This window comes from Rhinolophus ferrumequinum, chromosome 21 (assembly GCF_004115265.2).
Source record: "Rhinolophus ferrumequinum isolate MPI-CBG mRhiFer1 chromosome 21, mRhiFer1_v1.p, whole genome shotgun sequence".
Classification (NCBI taxonomy): Eukaryota; Metazoa; Chordata; class Mammalia; order Chiroptera; family Rhinolophidae; genus Rhinolophus; species Rhinolophus ferrumequinum.
This window is the reverse complement of record NC_046304.1, coordinates 35682360-35697488: the sequence shown is the minus strand read 5'-3', so window position 1 is coordinate 35697488 and position 15129 is coordinate 35682360. Positions and strand designations below refer to the sequence as shown.

General features: G+C 54.8%; 1 protein-coding gene and 1 non-coding gene across 4 annotated transcripts; both read left to right on the top strand.

Annotated features, from left to right (window-relative positions):
- Nucleotides 1-526: 526 nt before the first annotated feature.
- On the top strand, nt 527-600 carry TRNAN-GUU (transfer RNA asparagine (anticodon GUU)). The gene has a single exon. It is a non-coding gene; the product is annotated as a tRNA-Asn (tRNA).
- Nucleotides 601-3987: 3387 nt separating this feature from the next.
- Nucleotides 3988-14660, top strand: PCGF2 (polycomb group ring finger 2). 3 transcript variants are annotated; one of them, XM_033090395.1, is made up of 11 exons: nt 4031-4121; nt 4762-4855; nt 10161-10312; nt 10930-11026; nt 11285-11340; nt 11427-11477; nt 11707-11815; nt 11977-12031; nt 12117-12215; nt 13258-13338; nt 13937-14660. In XM_033090395.1, exons 3-11 carry the CDS (start codon nt 10201-10203, stop codon nt 14312-14314), a joined length of 1038 nt encoding a protein of 345 aa, XP_032946286.1. In that variant the 5' UTR covers nt 4031-4121; nt 4762-4855; nt 10161-10200; the 3' UTR covers nt 14315-14660. The 3 variants fall into 3 exon arrangements, with proteins under 3 accessions (XP_032946285.1, XP_032946286.1, XP_032946284.1); XM_033090394.1 differs by lacking the exon at nt 4762-4855 and having other exon boundaries at nt 3988-4121; XM_033090393.1 differs by lacking the exons at nt 4031-4121; nt 4762-4855 and having other exon boundaries at nt 10155-10312; nt 12120-12215; nt 13937-14477.
- The last annotated feature ends 469 nt before the right edge of the window (nt 14661-15129 follow it).

Genomic DNA, 15129 nt, shown 5'->3' with positions numbered 1-15129 from the left:
ACTTATGTTAACTTGTTTCATTTATTATTCCAGAAATCCTCACATCTATTGTGTGCTTGGCACTATGCTAGGCTCTGGACATTAACTGGCCTAGAACGGTGCCTGATATTTAGGAGGAGCCCATGAAAAGCATATTTAATAATAAGAAGAGGATAAGTAGAAGGAGGGCGTCGCGGGTATTCTGCGGCTGCAGGGATTCATCTGCAAAGGGGAGGTTTGAGGCCGAAGGTGGTTCTGCTTTGGGGGATCTCAGTAAGTCGACGTCACGTATCCCCAAGTCTCGGATCACCCTAAACAGGGACGTTCCAAGCTTGCCTTATCTAATATCCGGAGGAAGCCGGCGCCAACCTCTCCAGAGCCAGTGGAGGAGAGGCGTGTGCGTCCTTCCTCCCTCCCTCCCCGGATCGGGAACCCTTCTTTTTCTCCCCGGGATCCGACTTCTTTCGCCCCATTGCGGGGTTTCTGTTCCGATTCCTGCGCCGTCGCAGGCTCTCTCTGATTGACTCGGCTCGCCAAGGATGGAGCAGTTATTGTGGCGCAATCGGTTAGCGCGTTCGGCTGTTAACTGAAAGGTTGGTGGTTCAACCCCACCCAGGGACGCTCTTCCCCCCCCCCGCCGCCCCCAAGCATTATCATCCCAACAGCTGAAAAGCCAAATTTGGTGTGGAAATGGCAGACACAACATTTTTTCTATAGCAAATCAGAGAGCAATTGTGATTGAACATTTGTTGTTCAGTTAATGGGGTAATTTCTCCGGCATTTCCTCCACCGCCTCCCTACCCCTCCGCCCTCAAACTGGATTGCTGGAAAAAGGAAGACAGCGGTGTTTGTCTCACTGTGCAAAATACGTTTCAGGTTGCATTTTTCGTAGGATTAAGAATGAATTTACAGCGGAGGTTGGACAGTATTCCATTGTTGGCCTCACCGATGTTACATTCTCGAAATACATTTGGAAGAGGAAAAAGTGCGATAGACAAAGGCAAAGACAAATTGAGGGATGAAGAGAAAGGTGAGAAGGGGAGAACATAGCTGTGATATACAGAAAGACAGAAAGAGGGGGCAAGACAGGAAAGAGGCGGGGCGAGTGGAAAACGGAGAAATGGAGAGAAGGAAAAAAGAAGCAGTTAATATGGGAAGCATCAGAGAAAGGAAGGCAACAACAAAACAATTTTTTTTCTAGAAATACACACACATAAGTGAGGGTGGGGAAATAGAAGCAGAAACTGCCAAAGGACATTATTTGGGCGACAGGAGTAAAGGACAGGAGACTCCCTCTCCTTACCGTTGTCATTTTCAGTGTGATCTTATCCTGGCAGTAGCTCTTGGTATGCGAGGGAAATAATTACCTAGGTTTCCCAGGTTCCTGCTGTCTAGAAACTTCAAGTCTGTCACAGATACATTGACTCTTCTGATGAATAGTTGTCAGGTAGAGGACCATGTGAGATACTACAACTAACAGAACCGAGGGGAAGCATTGGCAACTAACGTCTGCCAAAGGTGCATCTGAGGGCGCATGGTCGGAGTCTTCATTTTTATGAAGGAGCTAAGCAAAGGACTCGCACTCAAGCAGTTGTCTTCCATATCTGCTCTTCTTAAGATTGGGCTCAAAGGAGGCCTCTTCTGAAAGCCCTCCCCAGGGTTACCTGCCAGGTGGGGGCAAACCGGAGGGTACACAGTGCCATGGGAGCTAACGGGACAGGCTATGTGACCCTCCAGTTTGCCCCCACCGACCTGCGAGCACCCTGTGGGGGAAAGCCCAGCTCATCAGCTTTATGTGTCCTGTGCCTGATGCAGTATTTAACATTGATACATACAGGTGCTGCTTTGTCGGGAAACCAGAGTTTAGATGTGGGAAGGGTTGCGTTAGAAGGCTCCCCTGCTAAACCAAGGATGTGGGGATCTGTCGCCCAAGACAGAAATGATTAAAATAAAGTTTTAGTGGGTAGCAGGTCTTCAGCATGTTCCTTCTGTCTTGCGGTTTGCTTGTGACTGGTGCTTAATGACTGAGGAACAAGTGAATGGACCCCCTGTGAGCACGGTGGCACCCTGGTGCAGAACTCCAGGATTAAAGGGCACAGTGGAGACTCAGAGGGATGTCAGCCCTCTTCTTAGTAGCAGATATCCGCCCCCCCCACACACACCCAATGGTAGCCCCTGGATGCCCATATGGGTCGTTGGTGGGATGGAGATCTTTGCACATCTATAGATTTCTCTTGCCCAGGATCTTCTAGCCTGAAAGGAGTGGCAGAACAGAAGTTTGTGTTGTGCTTTCTTCTCTGTAAAGCGATTGTGGGACAGAGGAAGATGCACGGGTCTTTCCTGGCAGAGTCCAAGACTCAGGCGACACACTTGCCCTAGGGACAGTGGGCGTGTCCACGCCGAGCCCCCTTTCCCTGAAGGGCAGCAATTTCCTGGTCTCCGCGTGCAAAGACTGGGGAACAGGTGACCGGATCCTCCCCCAGCTCTTCTCCTTCAGGTTCTCGGACCACCCCCTCTGGGCGGAAATCTCTCTACTCCCTCCTTTTCCTCCCCGCCCCCATTCGGCCGGTGTGGGCTGAAGGCTAAAGCTGGGGTCACTCGGCGGCCAGTGTCCGAAGATCTGCTGGTTGCCGGCCAGAGGGTGAAAGCAGGCAGTCTGCCGGCCCCAGCTTCGGGTCAGCCTGGGCTGCGAGCAAGGAGGGAAGGAGGAGGAGGAGGCAGGCGCTCAGAAGCTTGCCGAAGATTCGTCTCCTAATTTCCTAACTCGAGCCAGCCAGCGCCAGTGCGCTTAATGGCGCTTCTGGCCGGATGATCTAGCTATTTGGAGAGACAGACACAGTGACCATCCCTAATAAATCTTGACTAACGAATAAGCGAATCGACCGTCCTAATGAGGCAGGCCCACGGAGGTCGTCTGAGCGTAGTATTGATTAGCTTCCCCGGCGCCGGCCTCAGCCGCTCTTCTGGGCTTGTACAAGCCTCCCTCTTGGTTCCTCTCACCCGGGCGGGAGCCGCTGGGCACAGGACCGACTGCCGGAGTCGGGCTCCTCCCGCCGTCGCTGCGAGGGAGGCGCACCAACCACGCAGAACGCAGAGCGCGCGCGAATCGGCACCGGGGCGAAAAATGCGGGAATCAGCGCGAGGCAGGGAAAAAAGCGCGGGCCCACTTTCCAGCCCCCGCACCTGGTTTTCTAGTTTATTCGGGCCTCTCGCATTCTGGCGGGTTATTGTGTCCTGGGCCCGGGGCCTGAGTCCCGGTCTTCAGTTCGTCTCCAGGTCCAGGTTGTGTTCCATTCTTCTCCACGCCGGGGGCGCCAGCCTGCACCTTAGCGACTGAGACCCCGCCACGAGACATCTCCCCCACCGCCTCTAACTCTGTTTGCTACCCCGAGGCGCCAGGTTGGGTCCCAGGGTGCTGCATTTTTGAGCCGGTGATACCGCCGCCGAGAAGGGTGGGGAGGATACGCTCTCTCTTACAAATGCAGTTATTAATTTTAAGGGAGTGTCACTTAGAGTGAATGAAAATAACTCGGACGCGTGGCCGAGGCGTCGCGTCCCCCGCTGGAGCCTAGAGCCTTTTGGCTGAGGCCGAGGCTGGAGGACTGCAGTCGTCATTTCACCATTTTCTAGGCGCCCCAGCTAGGGGCAGAGATCGCAGGGTCAGGGGGTGGGGGGCGCACACGTATTTTTATTGAGGGGGGTGAGTTGCGGAGGGTAACAGAAAAGAGGATTCATCCTTCAGAGTCAGGGGCTGTTTGGGAAGGGTGAGGGTCGTGTCCTAGTTTGGGGGGCCCAATACCCGGGGGGGGGGCAGCCCCGTTAGCCTCTCCCCCTCCGCCTCTGCCCCTCTCGGCAAACACCCTGAAGGAATGAGGTCACGTGGGTGAGTAGTGGGCGGGACCTACTCTAGTCTGAAGGAAAAAAGCCATTTTGTCCCCCCCGGCCCTGGTCCCTCCCCTCCCCCCTGTCCCCTCCCCTCCCCTCTCTCCCACCCACCCCAAACCGCTTCCACAAACTCCTTTCTTACCGTAGGTTTCTCCCCTCCAGCTGTCGGAGCGAGCGACAGGGCTGCGGCCCCCCTCCCCCCTTCCCTCCCTCCCTCCCATCCCCCTTCCCCGAGACCCACCGGATCCCGAACCCAGGTAAGCGGACGCAGACTGCCCTTTCCTTTTCTCCTCCTACCCCGTAACCATCTGGGGATTGGGATGGGGGCCGGTGCATCCTCGTTACACACCCCTGTGGGAGGGGGAGGCTCGGAGCCGGGCCTGCTGCTCGCGTCTGCGCCCCACCTCCGCCAGCCCCTATCTAGCTCTCCCGGTCCGCCTTTCTTTCTCCCTTTTTTCTCTTCCCTTTTCCTTTCTTTCCCTTCCAAGATGGCCGATGTGGAGTCCCCCTTTTAACGATTTGGCGTCCTTCTCGACCACCACCTCTTTGTGCCGCAGCCCCCTCCTAGATCTGCTCCCGAGGTAGCGAAGGGGAGGGTCTGAGGCAGCCACAAGAGCTTTGGGGCTACGTGGTGGGGTGGATCTCTGCCCCCCCATCCCTCCCCACGAGCCAGAGCGGCCCTGGCTCTACCCCCCTACGCCCCTCGATCTGGGGAGGGGTCGCTCTCTGCTTCTTCCGTGAACACCCGGGCGTCGTGGACGCGCAAGGACTTGAGGCCCGGAGGAAGGGGACAGGCATTTTTGATTGCTGCGGGGCCGGCGGAGGGCGCTCTTCCCTGCGGGGGTCCGGGTCCTCTCGGGCACCTCCCCCAGCCAGTCCCTTTCCCCCCCATCCCAGGACTGGGCGCCCCGCCCCCTCCCCAACCACCTCAGCAGAGCCTCCTCCGGAACACCCCTCCTTGGGCCCCGCCGAAAGTTTGGCTGTAGGGAAGGTAGGAGCGGCCACCCGGTAACGGGTCCCTGATCCTCTGACCCGGGCTCCGGGGTGAGCCAGGGCGGAGGGGGTGTAATGGAGATGGGGAAGATTTATCGCGGTATTTCCCATCGCCAGCGGAGGCAGGAGGGGTCTGATTGACTGGCCCCTTTAACTCGAAGGAGCCGGGCTGCCCCCTCCCTCTCTAGGTCCTCCTGCTGCTAGTTCTGAGGGGGTGGGACACCTCGGCATGCGACACCCCTGCCCCTCCTGTCTCCACGGTGGGCCCAGGCATGCCTCTCCCCCTCCCCCAAGGTCCTCATCTGCCCAGAATTGCTCCGGATGGCTGGAGGAGGCCTGGGGTGGTGAATTTGCCTATAAATGTTGTGAAAGTATTATTCGGAGCTTGCCCCTTGGTCTTTGTCTCTCAGTTACCCCACCCCCCACCCCATCCTGCCTCAGTCTCTCCAGGGCTTCCTGTCTCTGGGAGTGGAGAGGTCTCTTGGTAGTCTCCCACTCCATTCTCATGCCTCCTTCTATGGGCCTCTTGTAGTTTGTATTTGTTCCTGAAACTCTAATTTCTCTTCTTCCTCCCCCTTCCACTCTGTTCCAAGGTGTTAGTACTTGGAAAAGGAGCATAAAGCCAGCTCTGTTGCAGTTTTTGGTGGGGAGGTTTTCCCAGGGGTTCCCTGGTTTGGAGTTGGAGGTTGCAGTCTTAGAACTGTCTTTGAAAGGAGGCAGGAAACACCCCAGGTGAAACCTGGGATTCAAGATCCAGACACTGTGTAGCTGGGTGGGGTTCAAGTTGAAGTCTTGGGGGGTGGGCTGGAAGGGGGCTTTCTGCTGCCCCTGGCCTTCCTTGCCTGAGAGATCTTGGAGGACGGATCTGTTGCCATGGGAATAGAGAGCCTGAACTGGAAGAGGTTACATGGTTGTGCAGGTCAGATGCCCACCCTGCTCCGCCAGCCTCTGGCCCCCAGAATGGAGGTTGGGAGCCGCACTGCCTTTGTTGCCAGAAGACTTCTGTTATAATTTACACTGGGTGGACCAGGGATGCACAAAAGGTTAGTGTGTGTTTGCAGCTCTGGTTTCAGGCAGGGATGTCAGACTGTGTGCTTCTGGATGGGGTGGGTGGGAGTGGCTGTGCATCTGGCAAATGTGGGCCTGGTTCTGGTCTGGCTGTATGTGTGATGGGGTGTGTCTGTGTGTGTGTGTCTGGCCAAGTATCTGTCTGGCTGTGTGTGTGGTTGGTGTCTGGCCTTGTGTGTTGTGTGAGAGAGATGGAGGGGGTGTGTCTGGCTCAGGGTGTGTGTGTGTGTGGCAATTGTAGCTCTGTATGTTTTTCCTTTTTGTCTTTGTTTGATCTGTTTGATCTTAGGCAGCTGAGAGGTGGGAAAGGGAGGGAAGGTAGAGTGAGCCCAGCCTTTCTCAGTGCTGCCGGTGGGTGGGAGAGCCGATCCTTGTCCTAGGTTCCAAGTTCAGGGCAGATTGAGAGGTTTGCAGTGCTCCCAGGTAGACCTCCATACCCCATGTCTCCCCCACACACAAGTGCCCGGGGCTTGCATAGTTGCACCCACACAGCTGGCAGAGGAATGGACTCTTGGAACCCAGGGTCTGAGTCTTGACAGTACACCCAGGCGGAGTGTGCTTCCGTGCAGCCTCAGCTTTCCTGTCTGTACCATGGAATTAGAATGAGGTGATTAGCCTCTGCTCCCTCTTCCGACTTCAAGGTCAGAATGTGCTGATGGTCATGTTTTGTCCAGACTTTGACCCCTCCCAGAAGGCTCAATGAGTGGTTTTCTAGGGAACCTGGAGTCCTTGTGGTTCTTTAGATGAGTGGGGACCCTGGCATGGGTGCCGATGTGCAAAGAGCACTGAACTGGGAGTCAGGCAGTTTCTAATGCTCGGATTGCCACTGCATTGCTGAGTGACCTTAGACAAGTCACTTCTTTCTTAGTTTCTTCTTACGGAAAATGAGAAGATTGGACAAGATGCTTTCTAAGATTCCTTCTGCCTCTGCAATTCTAGATGTGACCTTGAGTGACTTTTCCCAAGACCTGGAGGTTTTCTAGTGAGGGAGTTGGGCTAATTTCATTTGGAGGAAAGGAAGAGCAAAGAATACTGTAGCTGGGCATCCAGAGGAGGAGAGGGACCTCTGGGTTATCAGAGACTGGCTACTTCTGCAGGGGAAAATGAAAAAAAAAACAAACACACAAAACCTGACAGCGAGAGAGGACTAAATCTTGGGGAAGCTTCCAGAAAGAGCTTGGTTAAAACGGAGAGATGGGGGTGGTCTCTATTAGTAGGGGACTTTGAGGATGGGGGAAGACAGATGCCGGGTTTAAATGGCAAGGAGGAGCTGGAATTGGGTGCTGATCAAGTTCCTTTCCTGTCACTATAGCTGAGACCAAGGACCCCAGGGGCCAGGAGCATGGACAGCCCAACTATGGTGCCCTTGCAAAGACAATGGTTTGGGGACAAAAGATCCTGAAGGACCTGGACCCTGGTTAGGGGAAGGCATTGGTGGTGGGAGATGGTGTTCAGGTCCACTGTGGGAATACGGTTGGGACTGACCTGTTAGAGCTCCCAGAGCTCCACAGAGGCCACTTCCAAAAGGCCCTTGGTTTCCCTTTTCTGCTTGTTGGATTTGTCTCTCCCTCTCTGTCTCCCTCAGGCTGTTCCCATCTCCCAGCCTCTTCCCTAAAGCGATGATGCTGGCAGTCCAGCCACCCATCACCCTTCTTCCCTCTCCTTCCCACAACATACCAGCTACTTGCAACTGGGTAGGAACTGGGTATCAGGTATAGGGCTCTATCCTGGTGGGGAAAGGTGGGGAGGCGGTGCTTGGGGGAATAGAACTCCTGTTTACAGTTCTTGGCACCTGCTGGAAGGGCCCTGCAGGTAACCATGGCAATCAGTTGAGGAACCAACCAATCAAGACTTTTCCCCACCCCCAACCCCAGAGGTAATAGTCTGAGGCTCTGGGGATGGGGTTGGGGAACAGGGAGTGTCACGGGGGCTCATTTCTTAAAGGGGACGAGGAACATTTCATTCCTTCAACAAGCACCACAGCTCGTTCCTTCGCCAGTGCGTCTAGAAAGGAGCTTGAGGGATCGTCTGGATCTGAATCCTCACAAATGTTCAAGGAAGTGAGAGAGTGAAGGGTCACAGCCATGTGCCCAGGAGCTCCTAGGTGTTGAGGCCATAAGACCTAGATCGGAGTTCTTAAGAGCAAGTGTTTGAAAACACAGCAAGTGTGTGAATGAGGTGGTTAAGGCAGTGTGGAGTGCTACGTGTTTGTGTGTACGTACATGTGTGAGGAAGAGAAAGAGAAGGGGGTACGAGATTCACCGATAGCAACCTGGACCCCCAAGTATTAGCAGACCCCAAAATGTTTTGTTTCTGGCTGTACATTCATATAGATTCATTTGGACACAGACACACATGGGCCAAGCAGTCACATGAAGTACCTTTGGAGGCCCAGACGGCACGTACACACATCCGATGGATATTACACACACTCAGTGAGATGTCCACTTGGAGTTTGTTCTCTCCTCTAGATGGTTGTAATAATATTTGGGCATCCTGCCAGGGACGGGGTTACTATGGAAACGACCAAGCAGTGGAGTGGCCAACACGCCTGCTACATAATTGTGAAGGGGGACCCGTGCAGGGAAGGCAGAACGAGGCCACCCTGTGTGGGGTCGGAACCCTTTTCCTCTGGCCTGGTCTGCAGGTCTTGGCCACTGCGTCTCCACTGGCTCTCTGGGCTTACTTGCTTGTTCCCTTCTGTTTACCCTGCAACTTGGTGTCTCTCCATCTCTTTCGGTCTCTGGCCAGCCTCTGTTGGCTCTTTGGGTCCTTGCCAAACTCATCCTGGGGTCTCTATAGAAACTGCTGATCCTGGCTGTGAATTTCTGGTCCTAGAAAACCCAATGTGGTGGCTTTAGAAATGTTTCTGGAAAGGATAGTCGGGTGTGTGTTGTAAAGGAGCCGTTGGGGTTTGGCCACTCTCCCAAGCCCCACCCCTTGGGCTTTTACTCTGGGAAAGAGGAAGATGGGAGGGGCCGTCCCTTCTAGGTGCAGCTTTGATTTTTGTTTTTCTTTTTAATGTCTTTATTTCACTTTTTTTTTTTTTTTTGGTGAAGGATCTCATCATCTAATAGAGAATTCTGGGTTGACTGTTTTTCTTTTAGCTCTTTTTTTTTAAGGAGGGCACAGCTCACAGTGGCCCATGCAGGGACTGAACTGGCAACCTTGGTGTTATCAGCACCACGCTCTAACCAACTGAGCTAACCGGCTACCCCCAGCTTTGATTTTTATACCTAGAAGAAAGCACATCAGCTAATCCAGAGCTGGGCTTTGCCTGACCTCCCCGGACTCTGCCAGGGCTTGGCCGCGTGCTTGGGTGGGCTGGGGACAGGAAACTTTCTGCCCAGCATCTCCGAGCCTGTGGTCTGTTGCTGGACAGCCTGTGGACAGGCTGCAGAGAAGGTGTCACCAGGTGGGAGACAGTGGGTAGGTGGTAGTGCCCATGTGGGGGAAATTCCTGCGTGTGCATGGGAGGGTGGTTCCTGGCGGTGTGCTCATGGGCACAGGTGGAGCTGCGTGGTCCCAACTTCAGGCATGTAAGGACCGTCCTCGGTATTTCCTGCCTGAGCACCAGGCCTGGAACTCACCTGGTCAGCATACAGTGGATTTCCAGGTTGCGGCTTTGGGCCCAGGGCTGGTTGGAGAGCTAGAGGACAAGTGATGAAGTGCCCCTTCCAACTTAGGGCAGCCCGTGCCCACAGTGTTTCCAGGGAAGGCTTCCTGGAGGAAGAGTGGATGGGTTGAAAGGAGGGTAGGATGGAGTAGAAAGACCAAGTCAGGGGCCTTACACTTATATAGAAGTGGTGAGCAGGGCAGGGACAATATTCTTTCCCTTGTATTTTCTTGAGGTTCGGGGCACTGGCTTACTTATCTGAGTTTCCACAGAGCTCCTAGCACTCACTTGAGTGAATGAGTCGGGATTAGGGAGATTTCTTAAAAGTCTGTTCTCTTCCATTTTCCTGCCTCCCCACATCCTTTGGAGAGTTGGGTAGTCCTTCCTGTGGTCTAACCTCAGTCTTTCCTGCTGTTCCTGAGGTGGAGCCTGACCTTGTTGCTCAAGGTTGTGTGAATTTCCAGAGCCCCCGGCACCCATTGAACACTCACGGGGGGCCAGAAAGAACCAGCCCGTGCATGAACCTAATCTGGCCTTGAAGGCACAGAGGAAGGGCCTTGGTTGGGCCCAGGGAGAGATGTTGGATCTCTGGATTTCTGATTCCACTTTCATTTCCCAGGGTGACGCTCCCCAACCCCCCCAACCCCCGCCCTGGCATCATGCATCGGACCACACGGATCAAAATCACGGAGCTAAACCCTCACCTCATGTGTGCCCTCTGTGGGGGGTACTTCATTGATGCCACCACCATCGTGGAGTGCTTGCATTCCTGTGAGTTGGGTAGAGGGGCTGCTTCTCAGGGTGGGTGGCCTCTGCCCAGGTTGGAGGGGCACTGCCTGGGGGAGGCAGAGCACAGGCCCCGCCCTGAAGGGTGAACATGTCTGTGTATCGGGTGGGGGTCCCTAGGTCAGAGAGAGGCTGTCTGGAGGGGAGACCAGAGGCTTTAACCCAGAAGTTCATTTCAGGGACTTGATCTGAAATCTCTGTGGCTGACATGTCACCCCGTGAAGACGCAGGTGCCTCTGGTGTACACTCTGGGCTGGGGGGCAGGGGATCAGGGACCCCGGGAAATGGCTAACAGGCTGGCTGTTGTGTGCTCCATAAGAGGAGTTTGGGACTTTTTGCTCATCTTATACATGACAGATGACATTGGACACACACACACACACACACACACACACACACACACACACACCTGCCTTCCCCCAAGGATGGATATGGGGCAGTTGCCATCTGTGCAAAACAGGGTCACGTTGGGCCTCCGAACAGCCCTGAACTGCAGGGACGAGGCGAAGACGAAGGGATACCTGCACCTGAGCAGAGGCGTGGGGGCTGGGCCTGGTTACAAAGGGAGCTCTGACTCTCCTCCCTCTCTCCACACCCCCAAGTCTGCAAAACCTGCATCGTGCGCTACCTGGAGACCAACAAGTACTGCCCCATGTGTGATGTGCAGGTGCATAAAACCCGGCCGCTGCTGAGTATCAGGTGGGCCTCTGGGTCAGCTCCCCTCTGTCCCTCAGCCTCCTCATTCCTGTAGCCCAAGTGGCAGGTGGGGGAGGAGCACTAGGCCCGTTCCCTCTGGTTTGTATCCAGCTGAGAAATAATGGAGGGGTAAAGACTAGTCTACAAGGACCCCAGTGCTGGGCCCTGAATCTAAGGAAAGGAGGTGAGAAGTGGGGTCCCTGTCTGGGGAGATCAGGGTAAGGTGGTTGCTGACAGGCCCCTGTATGGTTTTTTTTCCAGATCTGACAAAACCCTCCAAGATATCGTTTACAAATTGGTCCCTGGGCTTTTCAAAGGTATCCATACACCCTTCCTCCTGCCTGCCGCCCTTCACTTCCCAGTCTGTTGCTCCCTCTCTACCCTGCTGCCTTCCTTCTTCTAGATGAGATGAAAAGGCGACGGGATTTCTATGCAGCATACCCCCTGACAGAAGGTGAGTGACAGAAGATGTGTGTGCTCCCAGGCCTGGGAGCATGTGAGTGTGTAGCACTGCCCCTTGCATGAGGCTGGATGCTCTGGGCTGTCCATCCTCCACGCACGACCATGCCACCTCCCTGGTCCAGAGGACAGCTGGGCTCACCCCACTGAGCCCCAAGATCCTGGGTCCTTGGGGCTCTTTCCCCCATCCGAGGCTAACCCCTCCGAGTTCTCTCCTTTTGCAGTCCCCAATGGCTCCAATGAAGACCGTGGCGAGGTCCTGGAGCAAGAGAAGGGGGCCCTGAGCGACGACGAGATTGTCAGCCTCTCCATCGAATTCTATGAAACTGTCAGGCAAGTCTGACCCACATCTGGTCCTTTTGGGGTCCAGGTGTGTCACCCCCTTCTTCCGCCCTGGCCCCATTACTCTAGGAGGGAGGGCCTTCTGGATATGTGCACTAGGGCATCCTGCCTGAACCAGGGTTTTCCTAGATTCCTTCTTTCTCATCCCCCAGGGACCGGGAAGAGAAGAAGGGCCCCCTGGAGAATGGCGATGGGGATAAAGAGAAGGTAAGTGCTGGGGCCTGCCTCAGTGGGATGTGGGTTGGGAGAGAGTGCCTGGGTGAACCCCAGCCCTTGGGTGCCTCTCCCCCAGCAGACAGGGGTGCGCTTCCTGCGATGTCCAGCAGCTATGACCGTCATGCATCTGGCCAAGTTTCTCCGAAACAAGATGGACGTGCCCAGCAAGTACAAGGTGACTCCCTGGGCCCTTTCGAAAAGTGTGTCTGTAGGTGGGTGTGTCTGACAATCTGTGCATCCCAGCCATTGTTCAGGGCTGGCTGGGTGTCACCAAGGGCCTACCTGATTGTGTAATTGAGCCCAAGTAAAAGGGTAATTGAAACCAAGGGTAAGGTGGGGCAGTCTTTGTTGAAACCAGTGTGCAGAGAAGTACATGAGAACAAGGTGGGGTGGGGTGTGCGCGCGCACGCGCATGCTTGCACACTCAGAACAATAGCACAGATATATGTGCAAAAAATACAAGGTCTTACCTGGGGCCAGCTGGCTGAAGAAAGGCTAGTCTGACATTCCAGTGGAGCTCTAGGACCTTGCTTCTTAAACTTGAATGTGTCTGTGATCCCCTAGAGATCTTGTTAAAATGCAGCTTCTGGTTCAGTAGATTCTGCATTTCTAGCAAGCTCTCAGGTGCTGCCAATGCTACTGGTCCACAGAGCACACTGTCAGTATCAAAGGTCTAGGACAGTGAAACCCAAACTTTGCTGCATGTCAGAATCACAGGAGGAGCTTTAAAACTCAACTCAAGTCATACCAATTAAATCAGCAATCTCTGGGGATGAGACCCAAGCATTGGTATTTTTAAAGCTCCCGGGGTGATTCCACCGTGCATCCTGGGTGGGAGCCAGTGCTCCACCAGGTGAGATCCTTCTCACCTGGGCCTTTTCTTTGCCTATTAGCTTCTCTGGGGGGCCTGGCAGGGATATAAGGAGACGCAGGAGGCTGTGTATCCACACTGCCTCCAAGTGTGAGGCTGGGGGCAGGGGTTGTAAGTGTTACGGGTGTCTTCTCTGGATCCCTTCCCACCTGGAGGTCAAGAGTTATGTTGGGATAACCCTGATATGGATGTCGAATTTACCATGAAACCCCAGAGTAATGAGGGGCCACCTGCAAGCTCACTTTGCGCCCCCTCCTATCCCCAAGACTCCTAGGTTGGAGCCTCTTTGCCAAATGGCCAGAGCCTTAATCCTGGCCTGGGTCACGGTGTTCTCCCTGTCCTGCAGGTGGAGGTTCTATACGAGGATGAGCCGCTGAAGGAATACTATACCCTCATGGATATTGCCTACATCTACCCCTGGAGGCGGGTGAGCAGGGTGGGCGGGGGTGCAGGGTGGGCGGGTGAGCAGGGTGGGCGGGGGGGGCAGGGTTGGGAGGGGCCCCTTGCAGGTCCGGCATTGGTCTGTGGCCACAGTGACCACATGGGCCACCCTGCTCCAATCACAGACAGTTCATCTGTTATCCGATGAACTGGCCATGTCCAGGGTGGCCCCCATACCAGGTTAGCCTCGGGGCCCTCTCTCACTGATGATCTCCCACACTTAGAAGGGGGAGAAGATCCTCGGGCAGATTATGTGCTCCGATTTGGGGTTAGAAAAGAGGGTCTGGTGGCTGTGGGGGAGTAAATGTTGCTTTCTGCTCTTTGGCCTCCCTTTCTTTTTCTCTCCAGTCTCTAGCCTTACACATTCTGTCTACCTCTCTCTGGGTCTTGTGTGACCCTGAAGCTCCGGCCTTGCTAGCTCAGTCACGCTTTGCCTAGGTCCTCCTGCTCTGCCGGATCTTTCTCTCCAAGGCCCCGACCTTGCCTTTCTGTTCATCCTGGGGTGAAGGTGGGTGGCTGCCTGGTAGGCCTTTCTCCTGATACCCAGCCCTTCCCTGCCTCTCTCCCCCTTGCTTTCCTTGCAGAATGGCCCTCTCCCCCTCAAGTATCGGGTCCAGCCAGCCTGCAAGAGGCTTACCTTGCCCACAGCGCCCACCCCATCTGAGGGCACCAACACCAGTGGGGCCTCCGAGTGTGAGTCAGTCAGCGACAAGGCTCCCAGCCCTGCCACCCTTCCAGCCACCTCCTCCTCCCTGCCCAGCCCAGCCACCCCTTCTCATGGCTCTCCCAGTTCCCATGGGCCCCCGGCCACCCACTCTACCTCCCCCACTCCCCCTTCAGCAGCAAGTGGGGTCACCACAGCTACCAACGGGGCCACCTCGAACTGCCTGCAGACACCATCTTCCACCAGCAGGGGGCGCAAGATGACTGTCAATGGCACTCCTGTGCCCCCCTTAACTTGAGGAAAGGGACCTTCTCCCTCCTTTTCCAGACATGCCTCTTCACCCCTCCATTTTTTCTGGACCCCCTTTTCCACTTCTACTTTCTCCAGCTATTCCCACCTTAGGAGTGGGGGGTGGGTTTTATAAATAAATCTATATATATATGTACATAGGAAAAACCAAATATACATACTTATTTTCTATGAACCAACCAGATTAATTTAAATGCCACAGGAAACAAACTTGATGTGTGTGTGTATGTGTGGGGGGTGGGGTGTTCATGTTTAGGGAGTCTTGTGTAATTTGCTCTACTCTTTCTGGGGGTGCCTGGAGGTGGACTGGAGGGGCCACCTGACGCTCAGTGAAGCTCCGCATGTTTCCCAAGGCAGGTGGGTTGTTGAGGGGCCCGCCAGCTCCCAAAGCTTTCGGTACAACTCTGACTGGCTGTGTATGGGGGCTACCCTTTCTCTCCCCATCTTGTCTGCTGTCCTGCCCCCCCCCCCCCCGCATTGTTGAATGTCCAGAGAATTGCTAAGACAGTGCCTTTTACAAATGCAGTTTATCCCCTGGTTCTGAGGAGTGAGTGGGCGGCGGAGATGGCATCTCCTTTACCTCCTCTTGCAGTGGAAACTTTGTGCAAAGAATATAGTTTTGCCTTTTTTTCCCTGTGTGTGTGGCCTTCGCATCCTTTTTCTTGTGGAAGAGAAGATTAAGGCCCTGGGAGGCCTCAGCCCTTGAAATCCCACTGTGGCTTTAGTACTGTGAGCCGTTTTGCCCCCTTGGACCCTTGCCCCCACCCAGGAACGCTACCTAGCAAGGCTGATGATAAAGTCGCA